The sequence below is a fragment of the Podarcis bocagei genome, assembly GCF_964188305.1.
Source record: "Podarcis bocagei genome assembly, chromosome: 15".
In the NCBI taxonomy this organism is placed as follows: domain Eukaryota; kingdom Metazoa; phylum Chordata; class Lepidosauria; order Squamata; family Lacertidae; genus Podarcis; species Podarcis bocagei.
Window position 1 is genome coordinate 30,906,468 of NC_138141.1, and position 27,932 is coordinate 30,934,399.

General features: G+C 48.3%; 1 protein-coding gene across 4 annotated transcripts in view; it reads left to right on the top strand.

Annotated features, from left to right (window-relative positions):
* SEPTIN4 (septin 4) overlaps positions 1-27,932 on the top strand; it is a 57,349-nt gene that overhangs the window by 4,029 nt on the left and 25,388 nt on the right. For 2 of the 4 annotated variants that reach the window (XR_014002578.1, XM_081172944.1), the window contains exons 2-3: positions 1,705-1,749; positions 5,676-5,778. Coding sequence is in view for 3 of the 4 variants with exons in the window: in XM_081172944.1 (XP_081029070.1) it covers positions 1,705-1,749; positions 5,676-5,736 (106 nt within the window). In the remaining variant the exon portion in view is untranslated. Of the gene's footprint in view, positions 1-1,704; positions 1,750-5,675; positions 5,779-19,185; positions 19,445-27,932 lie in introns of those variants that run through there. The other 2 variants (XM_081172945.1, XM_081172946.1) reach the window with 2 other exon arrangements.

Sequence of the window (27,932 nt, forward strand, 5' to 3'; positions counted from 1 at the left end):
AATACCGACAGGCAAAGATGTCCTTTTCAGTCTCTCTCATTCCACATTTTCACATTTTGCATTAAAAAAAAAAAAATCCCCATGAAAATTCACCAGCGTTTTACTGTGATTTCCTCCCAACATACACCTTTTTGCATTTAATTTTGCATAATATACTCATTTTGGCAAAACAGCTTCCCCATATCAAATGCATTTCTTTATGTCACATATGCCTTTTAATGCACGCTTTACTGCACCAAGTACATGTACTTCTGCACATGTTGCTTGGATGGAGAAATGCATTGCAAATTTCAGAGAAATGCGAATTTTGTAAGATGAACTGTGTTTTGGGAGGCATATTGATTTGGGAAGTGCGAATCAGGTGGCTCCACCTTAAAATGAGGAAAGGATGGGATTTCTCCACCTCTCCCAAGCACGGCTCCTACATACGGCACTCACTCAGGTCAGCAGAGACAGGGTCACAGTGCAGCGTAACATTAACTGGAGATGCCCTTAGGGATTGAACTGAGGATCTTATGCATGCCAAGCAGGTTGCTTTGCCACCAGTGGCAGCTGCTGCCCATTGGGAATGGTTGGTCTATGTGTGTGTAAGGCATGGAGTTCGGCACTAGGGGGCGCCAGAGGCAATGGCAGGTGGGGCCAACGCATCCTTGTTTGGAGGGGGGCTGGAAGAGACAAGAGGGGAAGATTACTGTTGATGTTGTTGCTGTTGCTGCTTTTATTACTTATTTATTTTGTAAAAACAAAATGAAACCCTCAAGGCAGTTTACAAGGATAATACAGTGGTACCTTGGTTCTCAAACTTAATCCGTTCCAGAAGTCCGTTCCAAAACCAAAGCGTTCCAAAACCAAGGCGCACTTTCTGATAGAAAGTAATGCAAAATGGATTAATCCATTCCAATAAAAAAACAACCCCTAAAACAGCAATTTAACATGAATTTTTACTATCCAAAGCGTACCAAAGCGTTTCAGAACCAAGGGACCACTGTAAAGCAATAAAATTATCAGTGAAACTAACTCTTTAAAACATTTTAAAAGAATCAAAACCAAAAACAGATGATCAAAACGTCCGTCAGCATTCTACCTGCCTGGGCAGGCTTGCCTAAACGAAAACGCTTTTAGCCGGCACCAAAAAGAGGAGAGTACTGGCGCCCCCTGATGTCAGAAGGCAGGGAGTTCCAGAAAATAGACGCTGCCCCGCTAAAAGGTCAATTTCCCTATATCCCACCAGCCCCAGGGGCCAGCATGCCCAAAGTTTGGGGATGAGTTGGGGTCTGACAATATCTTGGGAAGCCCCCACATATATCCCTCTCCCAAACCCTCATGCAAGCCTCTGGCTCTGTTTGCTTGTAGCAGGGCTGGATCCGAGCTAAAACAAGGCCCTGATGCTCGGCTTCCGAGGGGCAGAACAGCTTGCGGGAGACGCAAGACCCCCAAGGTTGCCACTGGGAAAAGCGTGGGGTCTGTGCCACCTTCCCTGCCACCACTGTGGGCTTGGCTTCGCCAGAGTGCCTCCCCTCCCCGGGCAGGGAGGTGGTGCGGACGCCAGCCTCTGACTCCTTCTTCTCCTCCTGAGTTCAGGAGCCTGGCCAATAAAAATAATCCCGCAAGCAGGATCCTGAGGCTGGCTGGCTAGCTTCCCTCCTGCCTCTCAGATGCTGCACTGCAGCTCCTAATGCTTCTTTCCCTCTTCCTCTGTTCTAGATGTCTCGGACGAGATGCACACGGACGTTCTCTGGTGGCTGAAAGGTGGGTGTTTTTGGAGCGCAATCCCAGGGGGCGAGAGGGAAGGGAAAGTAAGCAGAGTTCCTGTTTTTGATTTGTCATTGTGTGTCTGTGCTGAAATGGCTCTGTGGCCTTTCCTGAAATTGTCCCTTCCTGGGATCCTTTTCCTGCAAGCCCTGAAGATGTAGGACCAGGGCCAAATCGGGGTGTGTGTTCGGTGTCACAGATCAACAAAAACTTGCTGCCCCTCCCAGCAAGACATTGTCCATTTTCTAGTTATTCCACTCCCTGCTGCTTGACTAGCAAGTGGGGAGTCTCAAGTCGTGCAGTGATCCTGACTTAGGAGTAAACCCCACTGGACACAGCATGGCTTCCGAGTAAAATGCACATTGAGACTGCTCCGTTGGCATCATAGAGAACCAGTGCAGCATGGTGCTTAGAATGTCCGTCTAGGGCCTGGGCGAGACCGGGGTTCAAATCCTCACCTGTCGGTGAAACTCACTAGGTGACCTTGGGCCCATCACTGGCTCTCCGCCAAATCTACCTCACTGGGTTGTTGTGAGGATAAAATGAGAAGGGGGAGACCATGTGCACACCGCCTTGAACTCCTCAGAGAAAAAGGTGGGAAATAAACACAATAAAAAATTGCTATCAGAAGAGAAGCATGTCCCATTACACAGCAGCCGAATCAATACAGTGGTACCTCGGGTTACAGACGCTTCAGGTGACATACGCTTCAGGTTACAGACTCCGCTAACCCAGAAATAGTGCTTCAGGTTAAGAACTTTGCTTCAGGATGAGAACAGAAATCGTGCTCTGGCGGCGAGGCAGCAGCAGGAGGCCCCATTAGCTAAAGTGGTGCTTCAGATTAAGAACAGTTTCAGGTTAAGTACGGACCTCCAGAACGAATTAAGTACTTATCCCAAGGTACCACTGTATTCTATAGAAGATACCCTAAATTCTTCATTAACAGCAGAGGACTTACCAAAGAGTTGCCAAACATTTTGAGGTTCTTCATTATATCTGATGCACCCCCCTTGCAGGCCTTGGCTGTAGACATTTTTTCTTTGTTTCTGTTAGCCTGTGCAAAGTCATCGTTTCTTTCCCGTCCCTTTCATTTTTAGTGGCAAATGTTCTTCGATGTTCATGCACATTTATTTATTTCCACCTTTTTCTCTGAGACGCTCAAGGCAGCATGCACGTGGGTCTCCCTCTTCTTCAGTTAATGCCAACAACAACCCTGTGAGGAAGGCTAACTCAGCCGCAAAACTCACTGGGTGGTGAACTTGGGGGCCAGCCACTGCCTCACAGGGTTGTTGTGGGGATGAAGTGGGAGGAGAAGGGAGAACCATTCACTCCCTGGAGAAGAAGGTTGCTTAGGGATGCAATAAATAATAACATAAATAAAGATAATGAGCAGAGAAAAACATTGACAGGTTTGCCCCTTCCCTGGTTAGTGCACAAGCATGGCCCATTAAAACCCTGTCATTCCTCCACTGATTCACACCACAGGTGGGCTGGAGGACATAAGGACACAGTAAAAGCCTGCAGGATCAGACCAATGGCCCATCTGGTCCAGCATCCTGTTCTCACAGAGGCCAAATGGGAAACCTGAAAGCGGGACCTGAGTCCCCTCCCCTCCTGTGGTTTCCAGCAAGTGGTATTCAGAAGCATTGCTGCCCCTGACTGTGGAGGCAGAGCAAAGCCACAGTGGATAGCAGCCACCGATAGCTTTATTTTCCTCCATAAATTGGCGTAATCCTCTTTTAAAGCCATGTGGGTTGGTAGCCATCACTGCAAGTTCCATAGTTTATGCGTTGTGCGAAGAAGGACTTTACTTTGTCTGCCCTAAATCTCCCAACATTAAGTACAGTGGTACCTCGGGATGCGAACAGGATCCGTTCCAGAGCCCCGTTCACATCCTGAATGGAACGTAAGACGCAATGGCGCATCTGCACGTGCGTGGGTCGTGTTTTGCCTCTTCCGCGCATGCGCGTGATGTCATTTTGAGCATCTGCGCATGCGTGAGTGGCGAAACCCGGAAGTAATGTGCTCCGTTACTTCCAGGTTGCTGCAGAGTGCAGCCCGAAAGCGCTCAACCTGAAGCACATTCAACCCGAGGTATGACTGTACAGTGGTACCTTGGGTTACATACGCTTCAGGTTACAGTCTCCTCTAACCCAGAAATAGTACCTTGGGTTAAGAACTTTGCTTCAGGATGAGAACAGAAATCATGCTCCGGCGGTGCAGCGGCAGCAGGAGGCCCCATTAGCTAAAGTGGTGCTTCAGGTTAAGAACAGATTCAGGTTAAGAACAGACCTCCAGAACGAAGTACTTAACCTGAGGTACCACTGTATTGGATTCAGTATTCCATGAATCTTCCAACATTCAAGGCACCACAAGGCTTTTCATTGTCTTCTCTGTAAGCAGATGTCTAGCCTTCTGGAAATGCTAAGACAGAATCCTCGTTGCTTGCTGCCACCCGCCACTAAAACCAGAAACTGATTTGCAACATACAATTAGGTTGTAGTGGAGAGTGATGCTGTTACACCCAGGTCCTGCTAGTGGGATTCCCATTGGGGGCATCTGGGTGGCCACTGTGAGAACAGGATGCTGGACTAGATGGGCCATGGGCCTGATCCTGCAGGGTTCTTCTTATGTTGGTAATGGTATTAGCCAATCACTCACTCAGAGCCAGCAATTCTGAATTTACCCTGAATTTCCTGTGGCTCATGGTGGCATGGTTAAGTGAAGACAGGAGCAGCACTGAAGGGTGGTCAAAAGGCCAGGACTGGTCAGCAGTGTTCATTCTCCCATTATCTTTAGACTCGTCTTCTGGAACATTTGTGGACTGCCCCCTCACTTCACATGTTTAAGTCTCTTTTTAAAACTCATCTTTTTTTCCTAAGGCCTTTGGGGCTGGTTAGCAAGTTTTATTATACACGGTGCTGTGGATTGTGAATTACACATTTTAAAGCATTGATTTTTTATTGTTTAAATTTGTTGTTTGGGGCTGCATACCCTCCAGGGTGGAATTTCTTATTTTAATTGTGTACAGAGCCTTGTACATGGGTGGAACTATAATAATTCAATCACCACCATCATCTCATTAATAGCAACGACGACTAAAACAATAGCACTCGTAGTAATACTATTAGTCATCATAATAATGACCCAAATGCTAAGAGTTGCCATATCTTCTGTGGCTGAACAGCGGTGGAGCAAGCCAATCAGGCGCCTGGGGCTGCGCTTGTGCCCTGTGCCCAGGGACAGGGCCTCCGAGGAGTCTGCCTGCCTCCTCCCACTCAGCTGCCCTACAACTGAGGGGGAGACGGTAGGCGGACCATTTGGAGCCTGCGGGTGCCCAAGCCACAGCGTCACTCCCAGGAGAGACACGTGGCTTGGGCGTGCTGCAGGCCCCACGGCGAATGCCGCCCGGCATTTTGTCACCCCCCTCAGTGGTGACACCCGGGGCTGTCCGTCCCCATCACACGCCCCTTCCTTCTCCCTGCAGCTGAAATCAAAGGGCAGAGTCTAGGAGATCATAGGATGGAGCCTTGCAGAGCAAGGGCCAGATCTAGTATTGATAGGGGGCAAAGTCAGGCACTGCATGGTGGATCAGTTGATTTGGGAACTCTGTGTTTGCACTGGAAGCGCCACAGCTGTTGGGATTCCCTGGACTGAGATGGATGTATCTTGGGATGGATGTGATGGGTGGGGGGTGTTTCTCATGGGGGGAAGGAGAATGAGCCAGCTCTCCCTGGTCGCCCAAATGCATCCGTCCTGACAGCCATGGGGATTCTGAGGCTCTTACAAAGCCCCTCTGCTTAGCTCTTGGGTGTGACGCTTTACTAATTTGGTCCCTTCTCTTTCTCATCTTTGCCACCTACTGACCGCCCATCTCTCCAACCTCTTCCTTCCTTGGGACGATGCCTCCTTGAACCCACCAGACGAAGAGGTAAGAGGGGCCCTCTGTGTGACGTTCCCTTCAGCACTTTAGTATTTGCGTGACTTGCCTGCCCAGTTGGATTGGACCCAACCCCCTCAAGGGAGGTAAGGTCTGCTCTTTTATTCAGGAGGTACAGGGTGGATTAAAAGTAGACCTCAAAATAGTAATGGTCTTACCCTTAAACATCACACTTTAGGTGTGGTCCCTAAGCTTTTGGTTCCCTAAACTCAACCCTAGGGCCCCAAACCTTTAAAAGGTGTTATTCAGAATCATGGATGGCAAGACCCGCTCAGGAAGATCATAACAGAACACAATTCAAAACGGTAACAATTCTTTGCACATTTAATCAAAAGAGAATTAGAACTATTTGTTGAATTAATTCAACAGAACTGAGGACCCAGGCATACTAGCTCCTGTGCCCCCCTGCCTCTTGGCAATCCCACGGCCCCCCAGGGGGTGTGGACACCCACTTTGGGAACCAGATGCAATTCATGTTACTACAGGTCACCTCCCAGCTTCTGTCTCCCACCCATCATTAGACACCTCAGAGGGGGGAAAGTTGAACTCTCAGAAAGTTATTCCATGCCAATTCATCATTTGTGCATATCTGACTAACGGATGGCTCTCCTGTTAGTCAGAGAGTACATTAGGCATCTGACTCTAGTGGAAGACTGAGGAGGATGAAGGTGGTCCCACATTGCAGAAGGGAAACCTAGGTTTCCACATCCCATTCAAAATGATGGTTTCTGACCTACAAAGCTCTTGATGGCTCAGGACCCCAATATCTTTTGGAACGCCTCTCCTTGGCTATGAGCCCAACCAGACTTTTAGGTCTTCATCTTGACACCCTTCTCTGGGTGCTTCCTTTAAGTGGAGACTCAGAGGGTGATGGCAAGCAAGAGCAGAGCCTTTTTGGTTGTGGCTCCCTGCCTGTAGAACATTCTCTCCCCAGTGAGGTCTGCCTGGTGCTGTTCTTATCTGCCCCCACTCCTAGACCTTTGTTGGGCTATGATGATGCCACTTGCTGTGAGTTTGGACTGCTGAACCTTTTCTCTGCCATTGGCGGGGAGTGCTTTGTGGATTTCAATGAGCTGCGTGTGTTTTTATTCTAAAGTGTTTTCGGGCTATGCTGGCACTCGGAGGTGCGTTGTAAGTCACCTGGATATCATCTATTGTGTGACAAGTGGCTGACAAATCAAAAGGATTTATTTATTTTATTTATTTATTCCTGGTGGGGCAGGCAGGGGTGGGGTGGACGTGTAAATGACTATCAGGCTCTCACAACAACTCTATGAGTAGGTTAGGCTGAGAGGGCATGACTGGCCCAAGGTCACCCAGTGAGCATCATTCAAACACTGATCTCCCAGGACCTAGTTTGACACTCTGACCACCACACCACACTGGCTCTCATACTACTACTACTACTACTACTAATAATAATAATAATGCACTCAGGGATACTGTCTCATAGCCAGGGCCGCTTGCCTAGTTGCCCATCCTAACAGTTTCCTCTCAGCTCCTTTGCAAGATAAGACCATCAGAAGAGCAGGCCAAGGGGACCCATCTAGTCCTCACAATGGCCAATGGCAATTCTCCCCACTTGGGATTCCCAGCAGCTGGTATTTGGGGGTGTCCTGCCTCCGACAGAGGCGGTCAAACATAGCCATTTTGGCTAGTATGTCATTCATAGCCATATTATGAATTTATCTAATCTTCTTTTAAAACCATCCGGGTTAGTGGCCATCTTTGCCTCCTGCGGGAGTGAGCGCCACAGTTTGACTCAGCATTGCACAAAGAAGTCCTTTCTTTTATGTTTCTTGAATCTTCTAACATTCAGCTTCATGGGATGTCCATGATGAGTTCCAGTGTTATGAGAGAGGGAGGTAATCTTCTTCCGAATTTATTCCCTTCATTTTCCAACCTGACAGCCTTCAGGTGTGACCAGTTGGCACATGCAGAGCAGTTGTGGAAACAGGTCTGACTGGAACCCATGTGGCCAGTTAGATGCATAAAGGTAAAGGGACCCCTGACCATTAGGTCCAGTCGTGACCGACTCTGGGGTTGCGGCACTCATCTCTTTATTGGCCGAGGGAGCCGGCGTACAGCTTCCGGGTCATGTGGCCAGCATGACTAAGCCGCTTCTGGCGAACCACAGCAGCACACGGAAATGCCATTTACCTTCGTGCCGGAGTGGTACCTATTTATCTACTTGTACTTTGACGTGCTTTCGAACTGCTAGGTTGGCAGGAGCAGGGACCGAGCAACGGAAGCTCACCCTGTCGCGGGGATTCGAACCCCCGACCTTCTGATTGGCAAGTCCTAGCCTCTGTGGTTTAACCCACAGCGCCACCCGTGTCCAGTTAGATGCATAGAATTGCAGAATTATAGAGCTGGAAGGGACCCGAGGAGTCATCTTGAACAACCCCCTGAAATCACAGCTGAAGAATCCGGCTGGTGGCCATGCAGCCTCTGCTTATAAACCTCCACCAACTTCCAAATGAGTCCATTCCACTGTTGAACAGCTCTTACCCTCAGAAAGTTCTTCCGAATGTTTAGTTGGAATTTCCATTCTTGTAGCTTGAATCCATAGGTTCAAGTCCTACCCCCCAGAGCAGGAGAAACAAGCTTGCTCTGTCTTCCATGTGCCAGCCCTTTAGATATTTGAAGATGGCGTTATCATATCACCTCTCAGTTCCCTCTTCTCCAGGCTAAACACCCCCAACCCCCTTCACCGTTCCTCATAAGGCTTGGGTCTCAGGTCCTTTTCTGTCTTCGATTGCCCTCATCTGCACATTTCCTATCTTATGTCACTAGAAATGGGATGCAAGCAATCTTGAGTTCATCCGGGAGGTGGCAGTGTTGATTTAACAACGGGCCAGGCATTCTTCTGCCTGAATCTTCTCCAATCTATTTGTTTCCTATATATTGTGGAGGCCACCAAGGTTGATGGCTGTAGCCAGAAGGAAGACTCTCTTTTAATTGACTTCTGCTCTGAGGGTGGGCAAGTTTTAATGACAGTAAAATAGTGCACTTTTAAAAAAGGAAATGAATATTAAGGAACTTGTAATTGAAGCTTCCTCTGCCCCATCCGGTGGGAACAGATTTTGACAGTGGAGCAGTCACAAGGGGCAATTAACAGACGTTGCTAGTACCAGGCGGAAACTTAAATGATGTTGCTGGAAACCATTGTTGATTGGAACTTAAAATCCTAGAATTACAGAGTTCGAAGGGACCCAAAGGGTTCATCTAGTTCAACCCCCTGCAATGCAGGAATCACAGCTATAGAATGCCTTACTTGTGGGTACAGTGGTACCTCGGGATATATACGCTTCAGGTTACATACGCTTCAGGTTACAGACTCCGCTAACCCAGAAACAGTGCTTCAGGTTAAGAACTTTGCTTCAGGATGAGAACAGAAATCGTGCTCTGGTGGCGCGGCGGCAGCAGGAGGCCCCATTAGCTAAAGTGGTACCTCAGGTTAAGAACAGTTTCAGGTTAAGGACGGACCTCCGGAACGAATTAAGTTCTTAACCCGAGGTACCACTGTATAAGGATCTTGGCCACAGAGGGGGAAGAGGTATTTCCTTGATCACATATAGCCCTTCAAACAGGATCCCTTAACAAAACCTTGGTGTGTGGATATTAGAGCCATTATCCCATAAAGCTTAGAATTGTCTCCACAGACTGGCAGCAGCTCTCCAAGGTTTCATTTTGGCATCTTTCCCACTCCTATTTAGAGATGCTGGGGATTGATACTGGGGTCTTCTGGATGCCAAGCAGGTGTCCTGAGACATAGGAATGTAGGAAACAGCCTTACGCCAAGTCAGACCATTGGTCCACCTAGCTCACCGCAGACTGGCAGTGGCACTCCTGGATTTCAGGCAAGGGGGTCTCTCTCTGTCCTACCTGGAAATTAAGGGAAGTTTAGGGAAGTTTTTAATGACTGATGTTTTAATGTATTTTTAATCTCTGTTGGAAGCTGCCCAGAGTGGCTGGGGAAACCCAGCCAGACAGCGGGATACAAATAATAAATTATTATTATTATTATTATTATTATTATTATTATTATTATTATGGATCCTTCTACATGCAGAGCAGATGTTCTGCCTCTGAGCCTCACCTGTTTCCCAGCCTGTAGCTGAGCAGGGAGAAACAACAAAAGTTAGCATCTCTGCTCTGTGTCTAATTTCATGTGATTCCCCCCCCCCTTTTTTAACAAAAGGTTTTGATCATTTTAAAGTGCAATCAGCACTAGACATCAAGAGAGTTCCTTCTACCCTTTTAATATCTCTTCCTCCTGCCTTGTTTTCCATTCCATTCCTTCTCCCACCTGGTTGTCTGTTTTTTACCCCTCAGCAGTCAGTCAACATTCTGTAGTGACTGAGCATGCTCAGTCTTTAGTCAAGTATTTTTCTTTTTGCAAAAGTATGTATGAGTCTCCCTACCCTTAAGTCAGCTGGGCTCGTGCCCTTGCAGGTGAGAGTTGTGCTTCTGTCTCCCTACTGGTGGACTCCCCTCCCCTCAAGTTTGAAAACAAAATTGAATATATTAAAAGCCCTTGGGCGCCACCTCTTTTTTTTAATAAATTTTTTTATTGATTTTACAAAATTTTTATAAACAGTACAAACAAATAAAAAGACAAACAAACATGTATAATTTCATAACCTTTTTTTCATAAACCTCACTTCTCGGACCCCCCCCCCAAACCTCCCCTTTCTACATCCCAATTTCCAAAATTATTTCAGCAAATCCTAAACTTAATTTTATCAAATATGTTTCTTCTTATTCTTTTCTTTAACTTAATCTTTTGTCGCTGTAATCTCCTTTTCTTTCTCAAAACCTCGACATTTTAGCATTCATCAATTTTATAATAGTTCTTAAGATAAATTTTAAATTTCTTCCAATCTTCTTCCGCCGTCTCTTTCCCCTGATCACGGATTCTGCCAGTCATTTCAGCCAATGTCATATAGTCCATCACCTTCATCTGCCATTCTTCCAGAGTGGGTAGATCTTGTGTCTTCCAATACTTTGCGATGAGTATTCTTGCTGCTGTCGTAGCATACATAAAAAAAGTTCTGTCTTTCTTTGGCACCAATTGGCCGACAATGCCCAGGAGAAAGGCCTCTGGTTTTTTAGGGAAGGTACATTTAAGTACCTTTTTCATTTCATTATATATCATCTCCCAGAAAGCCTTAATCTTCGGGCACGTCCACCAAAGGTGATAGAAAGTACCTTCAGTTTCTTTACACTTCCAACACTTATTGTCAGGCAAATGATAGATTTTTGCTAGCTTGACTGGGGTCATGTACCACCTGTAGATCATTTTCATAATATTTTCCTTTAAGGCATTACATGCCGTAAATTTGGGCGCCACCTCTGTTTTAATTCCCTTTCTGGCTAATTGTGCCTATGCCAGGCCACAGAATTGCCCGAGGGCTTCAAGGTGGATGTGCCACTCTGACAGGTATACTAATAGACTTCACCAGGAATAGCTTCACCTGTTGAATTGTTGCACATTGGGCGGCTGTTAAAGATGCAAGAGCAAGGTTGGTTTATTAAAAATAAAATAAAAATTAACCAAGGCTGGCTTAAAAGGGGTGGAGAACATAAGAACATAGAATCATAGAGTTGGAAGGGACCACGAGAGTCATCTACTCCAACCGCCTACAATGCAAGAGTGTTTTGCCCAACATGGGACTTGAACCCACAACCCTGAGATTAAGAGCCTCATACTCTACCAACTGAAGGGACGCGGGTGGCGCTGTGGGTTAAACCACAGAGCCTAGGACTTGCTGATCAGAAGGTCAGTGGTTCGAATCCCCGCAACGGGTTGAGCTCCCATTGCTTGGTCCCTGCTCCTGCCCACCTGGCAGTTCGAAAGCATGTCAAAGCGCAAGTAGATAAATAGGTACCACTCTGGCGGGAAGGTAAACGGCGTTTCCGTGCACTGCTCTGGTTTGCCAGAAGCGGCTTAGTCTTGCTGGCCACATGACCCGGAAGCTGTACGCCGGCTCCATCGCCCAATAAAGCGAGATGAGCGCCACAACCCCAGAGTCGGCCACCACTGGACCTAATAGTCAGGGGTCCCTTTACCTTTACTCTACCAACTGAGCTATCCCAGCATCCTGTTCTCACAGTAGCCATCCAAATGCCTCTTTTGCGAAACAGGCGAATAGGATTTGAACACAAGCCCTCTCCCCTTCTGCAGTTTTTAGCATCTGGTATTCAGAAGCATCCCTGCCTCTGACTGTGGAGGCACAGCATAGACATTCTGGCTAGTAGCTTTCAATAGCCCTCTCCTCCATGAATTTTCAAAGCCACTTGGGTTGGTGGCCCTCACTGCCTCCCGTGGGAATGCATGTGCTACATGAAAAAGGTGTCTGGGGACAACTGCAGGAATGGGTAAGATGAATGTTGCTTTGCAGTCTGGGTGCTTGTCTCTGCAACAGGTCTGGCCCTGCTGGGTTTGGCTGTTGGGAAGAGAGAGGCCTGGGCAGCGGGCCAGATCCTTCCCAAAATAAAATCTGGCCTCTGTAGATAATTATAGCTCTTCCCCCACGAGCCACGAGCTGCTGCAGCCTCCCTCCCTTCACAGGAAGCTGGGCTTAAGGGTGGTGCATCCCATGAGTAGGGGGTGTGACAGGGAGGGGGAGGGGAAAGGGGAGGAATTTGATTCCATTTGCATTTAAAGGCAAACTGACCTCATTTGCACTTGGTGAACTGAAATGCAACTTTCCCTTGGAACCCTCCGAATTTTGCCAAGCTGTTCGGCAGCAAAGTAATGTGTGCAAAAATGCGTATGCTGTGGGCAAGTATGCATAAAAGAGCATATAATCATGAAAATAACATGCAGAACAAACATTATATGATGGAGAAATCGCTTCATAAGAATGTGTATGTTTATTTGGTGAAAATGAGGTGGCTGAACGAAATGCCCTGATTCAGTTCCTAACGGTCCCAGACACACAAAATGAAACTGTTGAACATTTGCTGACCTGTTTATTTTAACAAGTGTTAAAAAGTATGCGTTCTGATTGTTGAGTTTTATTGTACTTTGTAACCTAATGGTGTTACGTTGTGTATGTAAACTGTTGCACTAAATCAAATGCTGCGGGCCTTAAAGACCAATAGCAGCACCTTAAATTTGGCTCAGAAGCATACAGGCAGCCTGCATCATGTGTGCAGGATGAGTGCGATAGGATCAGAGCACCCGGCTCCTACAAGTCTGCCCTAGTTGAAGCTTCCATACCATCTCCAAGGGCAGCCCCATGCAGAATGCACTGCAGTAATCCAGCCTAGATGTAAGCAAAGCATGTGTCCTGAAGGTGAGGCCCACCTTCTTCTGGTTTGGTGGCTGCCGGTGTGCCGGCTGAAGGTAGTACAGAAATCAGTTCTGGCACCTGAAGAAGGGCATGCCTCCTCCATTCCACAGGCTTCTCCTGCCTTCTCCCTGGGCCACTGGACTGGTGATGTGCAGTGGGAGATGTCTGGTGGCTTGGGGCAAGTCTGAGCTTTGGCCCTATGGGCCCTGGTAGCTGGGGTAGGGTTTCCTTGGGGAATTCCTGTTGGACAGCCTCAGGCAGGGTAGCCTCCTCATCTCCAGTGGTTAGCTCAGAACCTGGAACCTCCCTCTGGTGCCTCTGCTGTGTCCCTGTGTCCAGATCACTGCTGGATCCAGGGTTGTGAAACCTGGCCACTGATGACACCTGAGACTGAGATTTGAGTCCAGGAGCCTCCTCAGAACACCAGTGGAATGTTTGAGCCCACAGGGACATTTGCATTGGTCAGAGACCACGGACTCAGCTATAAAGCCATACCTTGGGTTACAGCCACTTCAGGTTGCGTTTTTTCGGGTTACGCACCCGCAAGTAACTGGATTTGTAACTGGCTGACTGACCGAACCCAAAGGGTGCTCATCAATGGTTCCTCTTCATCCTGGAGAAGAGTGACTAGTGGGGTGCCACAGGGTTCTGTCTTGGGCCCGGTCTTATTTAACATCTTTATCAACGACTTGGATGATGGACTCAAGGGCATCCTGATCAAATTTGCAGATGACACCAAACTGGGAGGGGTGGCTAACACCCCAGAGGACAGGATCACACTTCAAAACGACCTTGACAGATTAGAGAACTGGGCCAAAACAAACAAGATGAATTTTAACAGGGAGAAATGTAAAGTATTGCACTTGGGCAAAAAAAATGAGAGGCACAAATACAAGATGGGTGACACCTGGCTTGAGAGCAGTACATGTGAAAAGGATCTAGGAGTCTTGGTTGACCACAAACTTGACATGAGCCAACAGTGTGACGCGGCAGCTAAAAAAGCCAATGCAATTCTGGGCTGCATCAATAGGAGTATAGCATCTAGATCAAGGGAAGTAATAGTGCCACTGTATTCTGCTCTGGTCAGACCACACCTGGAGTACTGTGTCCAGTTCTGGGCACCACAATTCAAGAAGGACACTGACAAACTGGAACGTGTCCAGAGGAGGGCAACCAAAATGGTCAAAGGCCTGGAAACGATGCCTTATGAGGAACGGCTAAGGGAGCTGGGCATGTTTAGCCTGGAGAAGAGGAGGTTAAGGGGTGATATGATAGCCATGTTCAAATATATAAAAGGATGTCACATAGAGGAGGGAGAAAGGTTGTTTTCTGCTGCTGCAGAGAAGCGGACACGGAGCAATGGATCCAAACTACAAGAAAGAAGATTCCACCTAAACATTAGGAAGAACTTCCTGACAGTAAGAGCTGTTCGACAGTGGAATTTGCTGCCAAGGAGTGTGGTGGAGTCTCCTTCTTTGGAGGTCTTTAAGCAGAGGCTTGACAACCATATGTCAGGAGTGCTCTGATGGTGTTTCCTGCTTGGCAGGGGGTTGGACTCGATGGCCCTTGTGGTCTCTTCCAACTCTATGATTCTATGATTCTATGATTCTATGATTCTAAGTAGCGGAATGGGTTACTTCTGGGTTTCAGCGGTCGCGCATGCACAGAAGAGCTAAACCACGCTTTGCACATGCGCAGAAGCGCCGAATCACAGCCCGCATGTGTGCAGATGCGCTGCTGTGGGTTGCGAACGTGCATCCCGCATGGATCATGTTCGCAACCCGAGCGTCCACTGTACAGCTGCAAATCTAACATTTTAAGTGCATTTTACAATTGTGACACTAGATGGAGATGGTGAGCTTATGGCAAATTCCATATATTTTTCAAAACGCTTTTAAAAAGAGCATTTTCACAGTGGTTTTTGATGTGTCTAGAATCCAACTTTGTTGCGTATCTAATCCAGCAGGGCTCTGGATAGTATATAGGATGGGGGACACCTGACTTGACAGTAGAACATGTGAAAATATCTAGGGGTTTTAATAGACCACAAGCTTGACATGAGTCAACAGTGTGATGCAGCAGCAGAAAAGCTAATGCTATTCCAGGCTGCATCCACAGAAGTCTAGTATCCCGGTCAAGGAAAGTAATAGTACGGCTCTATTCTGCCTTGGTCAGACCATACCTGGAGTACTGTGATCAGTTCTGGGTTCAAGGAGGATATTGACAAGCTGGAACATGTGTAGAGGAGGGCAACTGAGATGATCAAGGGTCCGGCAACCAAGCCTTATTTATAAGCCACAGTGAAGGGAGCTAGGTAAGTTTAGCCTGGAGAAGAGAAGACAGAGGTGATGTGAGAGCCATCTTCAAATATCTGAAGGGCTGCCACATGGAAGATGGAGCAATCTTCTTGTCTTCTTCTCCAGAGAACCCAAACCAGTAGATTCAAATGATTCTGACTCAACATTAGGAAGAACTTTCTGACAGTAAGAGCCGTTTGACTGTTGAGCGGACAACCTCCAAAGGTGGTGGAATGTCCTTTGTTGGAGGTTTTAAGGTTAGGCTGTTTGGTCATGTTTCGGGGATTCTTGAGTAGTGATTCCTGCACTGCAGAGGATTAGACTAGATGACCTTTGGAAGTCCCTTCCAACTCTCCAATTTTATGATGATGATAAGGATGGTGAAGCTCGCTGCTCAAAAGAAGATTTATGCCACCTGCTTCAGGGTTGATTGCCATTTCTTCTCCCGCTTCCCCAGCAAGTGCTACTTTGATTTGCTCGGGCTCCAAATGCTGCCATTGACAGCCTCCAACTGTGACTACTGCCAGCTCCCCTCTTGGCACTGTGTGCCAAAGCATCTGTTGCAAGCATCCCACATGCCAGGCTCCCTGAACAGTTCCCAACTGGCTGTTCAGCTCTTTACGGCACGCCGTCCCCGTTGGCGGCTTTGGAGAGATTGTTCCTGCATTTTCAGCACACCGCCATGTGCTGTTTGCTGCCTGCCGTGTTCTGCTACCTGCAGCCGATTTCCAACTGGCCTTACTTGCTGCCGGGGTTGTCACCTGTGATGGTGCTAGGCTTCTCCCTTTCTCCAAGGGCCAGCCCTGCTGCGAGGCAAGTAGATAAGCAGCTGCCCAGAGCCACAGATTTCAAGAGCCAGAGCACAGTGGGAGGCAAGCTGCTGGGATCTGGCAGGCAGCATCCTCTAGGAAGGCCTCCTCTCTGCAAGCCCTGCTGAGGTCAACAGGAGCACAGCAGGGCATAACAATGTGCTGCACACATGTGCCTGTGGGTTTCCCCCTCCTTTTCCACACCAGGTGCCAAAATGTGGCTATTTTCACCAGGGAGGGTGTGTGCTCTTCCTCTGGCAAAAGGGCACATTTTGCAAAGGTGCGGAATGGCAGAAATTGGGGAAGGGCCGTAGTTCAGCAGCTGGGCACCTGCTTGGCATGCAGACCGTCCCAGGTTCAATCCCCAAGGGCATCTCCAAACAGGACTGGGGAAAGACGGCCTGTCTGAAAGTTGCTGCCAGTCAGTGTTGACACCATTGAACTACAGTAGATGGACTAGTGGCCTGGCTCAAGCAGTATCCTGGGTTCCCCATTGCAGTGCAGCACCAGAGTCATGAGATGTTGCCCTGGCATGAGAACATAAGAAGAGCCCTGCTGGATCAGGTCAATGGCCCACCTAGTCCAGCATCCTGTTCTCACAGTAGCCAACCAGATGCCTGTGGGAAACATGCAAGCAGGATTCGAACACAAGTTGTGAGGTAGGAGAGCTGAAAAGAATGCCAATACTGTATAGCTCACATCTTGCAACCAATGTGCCCTTTGGGCTGCAGATAGTACCTGGGTGAAGATAAAGGTAAAGGGACCCCTCACCGTTAGGTCCAGTCACAGACAACTCTGGGGTTGCAGCACTCATCTCGCTTTATTGGCCAAGGGAGCCGGCGTACAGCTTCCGGGTCATGTCGCCAGCATGGCTAAGCCACTTCTGGCGAACCAGAGCAGCGCACGGAAACACCGTTTACTTTCCCGCTGGAGCGGTTCCTATTTATCTACTTGCACTTTGACGTGCTTTTGAACTGCTAGGTTGGCAGGAGCAGGGACTGAGCAACGGGAGCTCACCCTGTTGCGGGGATTCGAACCGCTGACCTTCTGATCGGCAAGTCCTAGGCTCTGTGGTTTAGACCACAGCGCCACCCGCGTCCCGTTAGTACCTGGGTAGATGAGTCTAAAAAAAACCTGGGACACAAATTTTCACGGCCCTCCAGCGGTTATGGTGGCTCATTTACCAGAAGTAATGTGTTTAGCATAGACTCTGGAAGTGTATACTCGATTCTGACCAAAGTAAACTTCTTGGTGTCTGAAACCAAAAAGGCACATTGATTGACAGATGTGAATCCCACCCCCACCCGCACTCTTCTACTCCACTACAAGGTTTCTTTCCCCTGCTGTGGTTTTTTGTAACTGGTATTGAGCACCATTGCTGCCTTCCACCACTGAAGGCAGAGCACAGCCATCCTGGCTAGTAGCCATTGATAGCCCTCTTCTCCTCTATGGATATGTCCAATCTCCCTTTGAGGCCATGCAGGTTGGTGGCCGTCACTGCTTCCTGTGGCAGTGAGTTCCGTGGATTAACTCCGTGCTGTGTGGAGAAGTCCTTCCTTTTATCTGTCCTGAGTCTTCTAACATTCAGCTTCATTGGATGTCCACGGTATCTAGTGTTATGAGAGAGGAAGAAAGACTTTTCTCTATCTGCTCTCTCCAAGCATAATTTTGCAAACTTCTACCATGTCTGTCCTGTTCCTTGCCTCTCCCCCCTCTTATCCAGTCTGGGTTTTGCCTTGCAAATCCAGGGGGAAGGCGCACCAGCAACGTTGCTGCTGTGGCAGAGAAATGCATCTGATCTGGAAGGCCTAAGAGGGTAATCCTCAGTAATCCCAGATCTTGGAGGAAGGCGCTCAGTGGACAGGCTACAGATTTAGACTTCCACGGTTCTTTGCTTCCTTGCGGCAGAGTCCTCTGTCCTGCCAGCTCTCCGAGAGCGGAAAGGGAAACACCCTGATTCAAAGCTCTTGCTCTTTTCATCCCTGCCGCCCACTTTGCTGATCTCCTCATTTTGGCCTGATCTTTCCCGCCTCCTTCACATCACGCAGTGAACCTTGCTGAACCCGAGCCCGTCAGGTAGCTCAGATCGATGACCTGCAAAGCTTCTAGTCGTGGCCTCCATTTGCAGATCGAGATGGTTTACTTTCAGCACCTGTACTCTGCTTTTCTGTGCTGCTATACTAACCCTGAAAGGCTTGCAAAATGTAAAACGAGGCAAATTAAAGCAGTAAAGCAACAGGGTAAACCGAGAGAACTTTGCTAAGCCTGAGCTGCTTTGGAAGCCCAGATGTAACGTCCTGTAGGTTAGAGCTGCTAGGTTGCTAAACAGTAGCTTTGCATGCAGAAGGTTCCAGGTTCAATGAAACCCTGGAATCTCCTGGTAGGAGGCAGAATATCCCCTACCTCAAATCCTAGAGAACCCACTGCCAATCAGTGTAGACCAGGGCTCAGCAAACTTTTTCAGCAGGGGGCTGGTCCACTGTCCCTCAGACCTTGGGGGGGGGCAGACTATATATATATATTTTTTGGGGGGGTATGAACAAATTCCTATGCCCCACAAATAACCCAGAGATGCATTTTAAATAAAAGGACACATTCCACTCATGTAAAAACATGCTAATTCTTGGACCATCCACAGGCTGGATTTAGAAGGCAATTGGGCCGGATCCGGCCCCCGGGCTTTAGTTTGCCTACCCATGGTGTAGACGATACTGAGCTAGATAGATCAAAGGTCTGAGTTAGTACAGTTTCCCTATTTTAAAGCAGCCCTTGTAACTATGAGGCCTGGAATCTTAGCTCAGTGGTGGCAGAGCATCTGCAGTTGGCCCTGGACTCCGCTGGCAGCTACAGCAGTTCTGCACTCTGCACATGCTCTTTCCCCCGAAAGCACCTGTTTTCCCCTCCCCCTTTCTTCCAATCCTGCCTCTTCCTTTCCGAAGCAGGGGCGTCCCGTTGCTCCTTTCAACAGCATCAGCCCACGCCCCGGGTTCAAATGCCAACTCTGCCCTCTGCACGTGCCCAGAGACTCCGCCCCGTTCTGGAGCCGCGGAGGGTCCCACGCTGGCTCCGAGAGAGAGAGAGAGAGGGAGCGCTGCCCACTGCCCATGCCCAGAGACACTCTGGCGTCCTGGGATCTCCGCCGCAGAGGCCCGGAGGGAGGGAGGGAGACAGGCAGGGAGGCTCCCCCGCCCGTCCTGCCGCCGGTCACATGGCTGCCTGCTTGCCTGCCTCGGTCGGCTGCCCTAATCCGGCGCCCGGCTGGGAGAGGAACGGAGCCAGCCCCGCAGACCTCACCTGCCGGCCCCATCCATCCATCCAGTCCGGCCGCTTCCTCCTGCCATGGTAAGCCTCGCGGGTGCGCGCCTGGAGCAGCGGGCGGGGGCAATCCGGAGTGACTCCGGAGCCGGGCTGGCGTTATTCGCCGGGATCCGGATGGTTGCGTAAGTGGCCGGCGCGTTCTCGGCTGCCCCGAGAGGCATCGCCCTCCCTGCTCCAGGGAAGGGATGCAGGGCGCCGCCGCCGCATCGCCGATGGGAGGTTTGGAAGTGGGGGGGGGGGAGAGAAGTAGACAGGCCTCTGCCCCGAGCGGCTCTCCAGAGCTGCATTTCGGAGGCACAAGTAGGAGCTCCCCCTTCTCCGTGGCCGGTTTGGCCACAAATAACCTTCTTTAGCGCTTTTTCCAGCCAGGGGAAAGGGAGACACTGAGCATCTGCAGAGTGCCTGCCTGCCTGCTTATTTATTTATTTACTGCATTCGCACCCCAGCTTCTTTCCTCGAATGAGCTCAAGGTGGCATAGGTGGTCTTTCCCTCCCCTCACAACAACCCTGTGCGGTAGGACAGGCTGAGAGGCAGTGTGACTGATCCTCAAGGTCACCCACCCAGTGAGTTTCTTAGCGGCAGGCGGATTTGAACCCCGGGCCGCACTCTAACCATTACAGCACACTGGCTCTTCTAAGGTAGAGCTCTGGCCCAGTTTGCACACCACGGAAAGTCAAACTATTTATTTATTTATTTATTTATTGCATCTCTGTCTCAACTTTCCTCCCAGGAGTTCAGGGTGGCATATGGGGGGGGGGGTCTCTTTTATTCTCACAACAACCCTGTGAGGTAGGTTAGGGACTGAGAGGCGGGGACTGGTCACCATGGTCAACAAGTGAGCTTCATGGCTGAGTGGGACTTGAACCCTAGCTTCTCCAAGGTCCTTGGTCGATGCTCTAACCACTAGGCAACACTGGTCCTTATTCCAGACATGCTGTCCTTCCTGCATCTGGAGTAAGGGGGGTAGAGAGGGGGCTTCCTCTCAGTCAGTAAGATTGGGGGTTCCCCTTCTTCCGCGCCAGGTAGCAGAAACGAGGATGAGTCAGGACTGCGCTTGGCACCAGCCACAAACTGTCTAGCTCGTTTTAGGCAAGGATCTGTTCTCCTCAGCCTCAGTTTTACCACTTGGAATATGGGGTGAATGGATACAGTGTGTGTGTGTGAGCCTCCCTCGCAGGGGTGTTGTATGTGCTGTGCTCTAAAGCATTTTAAATGCTCCAGAAGTGGATACTCATTGCAATCCGTGAACCCAAGTTGTTGTTGATACTATTTCTGCCATTTATTTATCAGTTTATTGTATTTATTTCCCACTTTTTCCTCCAAGGAGCTCAAAGTGGCATACATGGTTCTCTTCCTCTTCATTTAACCCCCGCAACAACCCTGTGAGGTTGGTTAGGCTGTGAGGGAGTGAGGCAGTCACCCTGCTAGTTTCATGACTGAGTGGGGGGATTTGAACCATGGCCTCTCCCAGGTCTTAGTACAACTCTCTAACCGCTATGCCACACTGCCGCTCAGCCACTTTACGCAGCAAAAAAGTCAGAAAGCAACAGAACAAAAAGCATAAAAGCCAGAATTATTTTTTAAACCGTGACAATACAAAATCCACACAAAGTTCTCATCCAGCAATTCATTTTTTTCTTCTTACATTTATATTCCCCCTCCTCCCCACTCCAAAAAGCTCTAAGAGATGTTGATGGTTCTCCTCTCCCCACTGTTTCATCCTCACAACAACCCTGTGAAGTAGGCCACACAGAGAGTAGAAGGACTAGCCCAAGGTCACCCAGTGAGCATTAGTAAGGAGGCAACGTCAACATTAACCAGACCTTGGCCTAGTTGCACAAACAACACAAACATTCTTCTTTGGGACATGGGGGTTTTTAATTTCATTTCATGGGAATCGTAGAAATATAGGGACCCACAGAATCAATGCAGGATGTATATATACATATGTATATGTATATGTATATGTATATGTATATGTATATGTATATGTATATGACACCCTGATTCTTGCCCTGATTTTGCCACCCTCTGGAACGAGGTGTGTGTGTGTTTGTGTTTGTGTGTGTGTGTGTGTGTGTGTGTGTGTGAGAGAGAGAGAGAGAGAGAGAGAGAGAGAGAGAGACACCTTGAGGCAATCACCTCCACCCTGAGTCGCCCTTTGGGCATCCCACATTGTTTTCCTCTCATCACACACTTGAGCTGGTCCAAAATCCTCTGGGTGAGACGGAGGGGCCTCTTTCTCCCAGTGTGTAAAAAACGTGCAGGATTCGTGGCTGTGAGATAGGATGGGTCACCAGAGGCATGAAAGAATTGGGCATATTCATAGGGGGAAGAAAGGGAATCTCACAATGGCTGTGATGGAACCTCCAGCTTCAGAGGCAGCCTATCTCTGGATACCAAGCGATGGGATTAAACCACGGAGGAGATCTGCTATCTTTACGCCCACTTCCTAGAGGCACCTGTTGGAAGCAGGGGTATCAGAAGGGGTGGATGTTCAGCCTGTCCCTGTTGGGCTCTTCCAATATCTTTCTTAGGAAGGCTTTGGTTCAGTCTCTGCACTGAAATGATCTTTGCTCTCTGTCTTTCTGGTCTTTGTTTATTTCTAAGCAGTGGGTCATTCTCACACCACCCACCCCTGCAAGACCGCCTTGCCCCATAGATGCCCACTTGACTGCTCCGATCAGCAGAACTGCCACTGTTAGAGGTGCCACACAACACCCCCCCACATTTGTAAGAACTTGATATTTTAGCATGGCATCACCTACGCTTCGAAACTCCCTGCCTATTGATAATCAGCCTTCCCTATTACTCCATTCGGGCACCTGCTGAAAACATCTTTGTTTGAGCAACCTGTCCACAGGTTTAGAAAGCTGTTGCGAGTTTTAATCAATTTTAGTCTGTTGTTATTTTACTTTTTATAAAGTCTTAAATACTTATTAATTCTTCTTATTGATAATTTTATTGTGAACAGCTTTGAGTGCATTTTTTTCTCCTTTTAATAACCATGCCATATATAAATTTCGTGAGAAAAATAAATAAATAAGCACCTCCACCACTCATGTAATTTTCCCATGGCTTTCTACAACACGCGGAAGTTCATGCCAGAGATTCTCAATATATTTTAAAATCTCATGCAACAAGCCAGGCATTCTATGCATGTTTGTGTGTGTGTGTGTGGCGGAAGCAACAGTTCACTTATAAATAAATCTGGGGGCAGCGGATAGCTTCTCAAGACTTTCCAGATCTTCAGCACTGCTGGCGAAAAGAGTACAGCTTTTTCATTGTACTCTTTCGTCCCCCTTTTTGAGGATCTCTTTGGGGAGAGGCAAAATATTTTAATGGATCCTGGGGGTCAGAAAACAGTGGAGGGCTGTTAACCTACCCCCCCAATTCATTGGCTTCCCAGAAGCAGTTGGCTGTGCAGCGTTGGAAACAGGAGACTAGGCTAGGTAGATCTCAGTCTGATCCGTTGTTGCTCTTCTTATCTGAACAAGAAAGCTAAATCATTGAGATTTGCTGGTACAGACATGCCTTTAAATCAAATCCATCTGGTTCAAAACTACTTGGTTAAAAGGCATATGATTTAATCAAGCTAGAAAAATATTTGCGAATTGGGCCAACAGCCTTCCTCGCAACTCAGATCTAACAAGTTCTGCAATGTCGTTCGCTTCTGGTTGAGTTCATGTGCTGATAGGCTAAGCTGGCTGATGCTGAGACGAGGATTTCTAGGGATGAATAATATTTAAATTGGCTGTTCAAAAGAGAATTGCATTGCATTGACCTCCCTACTGACTGCTGTAAGCAACTAGCTGACATCCTGTTGACCCTGTAAGATGGCTTCACACCTGAGTTTCTAATGTTTGAGGTCTTTAACACACCTGCAAGCTCATTTGAGCATATGCAGAGTGTTTCCCCCTCGTACAGTTCTGGCTGCCTCCCCTCAAAAAGAATATTGTAGAGTTGGGAAAGGTTTGGGAAAGGTCAACCAAAATGATCACCGGGATGGAATGACTCTCCTATAAAGGAAAGTAGCAGTGTTTGGGACTTTTTAATTTAGAAAAATGCTGAGACATGATAGAAGTTTATAAAATGATTCCTGGAATGGAGAAAACACATCAAGAAAAGTTTTCCTTCCTCTCTCATAACCACCAGAATTTGTCAACATCCCATGAAGCTGAATGCTGGAAGATTCAGGACGGATAAAAGAAAGTCCTTCTTCATGCAGCGCATTATTAAACTGTGGAACTCACTGTCACATGAAGCAGTGATGGCCACCAACTTGGATGGCTTTGAAAGAGGACTTGACAAAATCATGGAGGAGGAGAGGGCTATCAGTGTCTCTCAGCCATAATGGCTATTCTCTGCCTCCACAGTTGGGAGGCAGCAATGCTTCTGAATGCCAGCTACCAGAAGTGCTCCTGTCCTCCAGTCCTGCTTGCTGATTTCCCACAGACATCTGGTTGGCTGTTGTGTGAACAGGACGCTGGACTGGATGAGCCAGGGGCCTGATCCAGTAGGTGCTTCTTATGTTCTTGTTAACTCAGTTCTCCAGCTAGAAGAAGGGCATTCAGAGACCAGGGATGTGATCCACATTCAAATCCTGATAGCTCCACGCTTTTGAAACTTTAGCGCTCTTCTGGCTGAGGCCAGTTCACTGGCAAGTGCAGGGCACTCTGCATATGCTCAGAGACACTCCTGTATTGTTCGTTCAGAGGATTTGGAATCAAACTGAACGAATGGAAGCCGACAGTAAGCGCTGGCTCTCCGCCCTCTGCCACCCAGCACCAATGGCAGAAACTCTTTCCATTGCATGCTGTTCCAAAACAGCTGCCCCCGGCGGGTCGAAGGACATGCAGCCATTGCTGGGATGTGGCCATGCAAATGAAAGCCATGCTCTTTCTCTCCCCCCCCCCCCCCGCACCCATCCCACTGCACTCTCCCCTGATCTGACAAGCCCTGTAGCAAAATATTCCATTTGCAGCCTAGATCTCGCATCAGAGTGGAAAATGGCCTCGTCCGTCCCAGAGCCAACGAATGATCAAAAGGTACTGAGCAGGCAGAGAGGAGGATGCCCAGTTTCTGGGGCTGGATCTGGCACTATCAGGGGCAGCACCTTCTTTCCTTTTGGGGCTCGGGGGGGGGGGGCAAGGGAAGCAAAGTCTCCACCCTCTGGGGGCCAGGGGCATAGTAGGGAGATTTTCTGCACCCGATCTTCTGCCCTTCTCAACCCCACCCATTTAAATTTAATGTTGCTTACAGGTTGACTTTCCCTCTGGAAGCTGACCTAAATTATGTGAATAAATGAGCCCATGCACGCTGGATGCAGATATGTCCTTTATGTCCTTTAAGGATTTTGAGTGGAATCATATAACTGTAGCGTTGGAAGGGACCTCCAAAGTCATCTAGTCCAACCCTCTGCAATGCAGGAATTCCTGACCGGTGGCCATTTCTGAGTCTTGTTCTGAGAGCCTCGGCGGTTTTGGTTCTGGTCCATGAAAGCTCATTTCACAGGCTCTCACTTTTGCAGAGCGCAGCTGCCTCTCTCGACTTTTATTCAGTTATTCAATTTTTAAAATGTTCATATCCTGCCTTTCTTTCATGCTGGAACCTAAGGGGATGTACATGGTATGTGTGGTCCATGTGGTGGCCCTCACTAGGGACGTGGGGGGAAATCCGATTTAGTTTGCATTCAAAGGTGGACGTAACGAATTCGCACTTTGGGAAACAATGTGCAAACTGAACTGCAACCGTCTTTCAAAATTCGCCCCTCGAGTTTTAAGCAATGAAGTTCTCCAGCCAAGTAATGTGTAGAAAATTGAATATACTATATAAGGCAAAGTGTGCATAAGAATGCATCTGTTGGTGAAAATTGCAAGCAAAGATGCATTATGTGAAGAGAAATTGCTTTGCAAAAATGTGTTAGCCAAGAATTGCATACGAAGGAGAAATTTTCATGGATTTTCACAGGGACTTAAAAAAAAATATGTTCGCAAACAGACATGCATTTATGGAGAACTGAAATGTACAAGTGAGAAGCTACGATAAACTGAAATTGACAGATTTGCCTGCACTAACCATATTCTGGGAATTCTGCTCCAAGAGTGGGTCTTGAAAATGGTTCATTGGCGAAAGGTTGTTCACTGCAGGAAACATTATTGGCTTTTGTTTATTAGATTAGTTAGATTTATGTATTGCCTCTCACACAAGAAGTCCATTAGAAATTTACACCAACATTCAGTAGACAGTGAGAAGAAAGGGGGAGGTGTGGAGTTTCTGTGTTTGTGACTTTTTAGTTTAGAGAAAAGGAGGAAGAGGAGACATGATGGACGTGTTAAGAAATTATGCATGACATGAAGAAAGTGGATAAAGTCTTTCTCCCTTTCCGCAATAGAAACTCAGGGACATCCTATGAAAGCAGAAGGTTGGAAGATTCAGGACAGATAAAAGGAAGTCCTGTGGAACTCCCTCCCACAGGAGGCAGTGATGGCCACCAACCTGGATGGCTTTGAAAAGAGGATTGGAAAAATTCACAGAGAGGGCTATTGTGGCTGAGATCTGCCTCCACAGCTGGAGGCAGTGATGTTTCTGAGACCAAGTTTCTGGAAGTCGCAGGAGGGGAGTGTGTCCTTGCACCCGGGTCCTGCTTGAGGTTTTCCCACTGGGGACTCTGGTTGGCCACTGTGAGAACAGGATGCTGGGCTGAATGGGCCGCTGGCCTTATCCAGCAAGGGTCTTTTTATGTTCATAAGGCTATTAATGGCAACTAGCTAGAACGCTCTCCCTCTTTCAAAGGAAGTGTGCCTCTGTATACCAGTCCCCGAAGATTGCAAAGGCAGAGAGCACCGTTTGGGTCCTAACTCTTTCTGACTAGGATTTCATGCATTGATGGACCCAATTGGGCCTGGTTCCCAGTAGGCAGAGGTGCTGGAAACTGCAAAAGGGAGGAGACTGAAATCTGGGGTGGAGAGGTAGAGAGGAAAAAGCTGAGGTCTAGAAGCTTGATGCTCTCGCAAGAAGGTACTGCTCGAAGAGAGAGCAGGAGCGCAGAATCTGTCGGGTGTGTGTTTGGTTGCTCAACCGCATGGGCCTAAAGCAGTCGCTCACCACTTTGCGACCTCTCCAAGGTCAGAGTCGGTGAGTTTGGCTGGGATCTGGGACGCGGCAATTAGGCAGACATAATGAGTGAAATTGATTAGGGTGGATGAGCAGAGCCCCTCTCCAGATGGTGCACTGTTGGGGGGGGGAGAGGAGGGAGCCATCCTGACCTCGTTCTGGCCTTGCCCCACCCCACGGCTGAGGCTCGCCGCCTCTCCTGCCAGTCCTGCGTCAAATGGCAACAGCCACCTCTTTTTGGGCAGAGGGGGCCCATCCTGCATTCGCAAAGCATGAAAAAAGTCCCCACCATTTCCAGCTGATAAGGACAGTTTGCCTGGGACTCTGGAGAGCTGCTACCAGTCAGTGTAGACAACACTGTGCTAGATGAACCAATGATCGGATTAGTATACAGTTCTCTTTTTATACATAGGAAGTGTTGTTGCTCAGGGATAGAGCATCTATGTGGCATGTAGGAGGTACCAGATTCAATCCTTGGTACCTCTAGGTAGGGCTCAGAGAGAGATTCCCTGCCTAAAACTTTGGAGAGCTGCCTCTGCCTAGTCAGTGTAGGCAGCATTGAACTAGATCAGAGGTAGACAACCTAAGGCCCATGGGCGGCCCAATCGTCTTAATCCGGCTGATGGTCCGGGAATCAGCGTGTTTTTACATGAGTAGAATGTGTTCTTTTATTTAAAATGCATCTCTGGGTTATTTGTGGGGCATAGGAATTTGTTCATTCCCCCCCCCCCCAATATAGTCCGACCCACCACATGGTCTGAGGGACGGTGGACGGGCCCACGGCTGAAAAAGGTGGCTGACCTCTGAACTAGATGAACAAATGATCTGAATAGTATAATAGTATAGCTTTACATGCAGACAGTCCCAGGTCTGTTCCTGGGCATCTTTGAATAGGGCTGAGAAAAAGTCCTCCCTTTGGAATTGTGGAGAGCTGCTGCCGGTCAGTGGGGACAGTACTGAGGTAGATGGGCCCATTGTCTGATTTGGTGTAAAGCAGCAACAAATGTTCGAAGGGAATGGGGGCAAGGAGGAGGTTTTCTAACTGAAGGACTTAGGTGAAGAAGCAGAGTAAGAGGTGACATGGTGGAAGTTTATAAAACTCGGCATGGCATGGTTACAGGAGAGACAGCTTCAAATACTGGAAGGGCCGTCACATGGAAGGTGGAGCCAGCTTGTTTTCTGCTGCTCCAGAGGGGAGGACCCAAACCAATCAATTCAAATGACAAGGAAGGAGATTCAACATTAGGAACAGCTTTCTGGTGGCAAGAACTCCCTTGGGAGGTGGTGGAGGTTTTTAAGCAGAGGTTGGGTGGCCACATTTCAGGGATTCTTTAGCTGTGATTCCTGTATTGCCGGGGGGTTGGGCTAGATGACCCTTGGGGTCCCCTCCAGCTC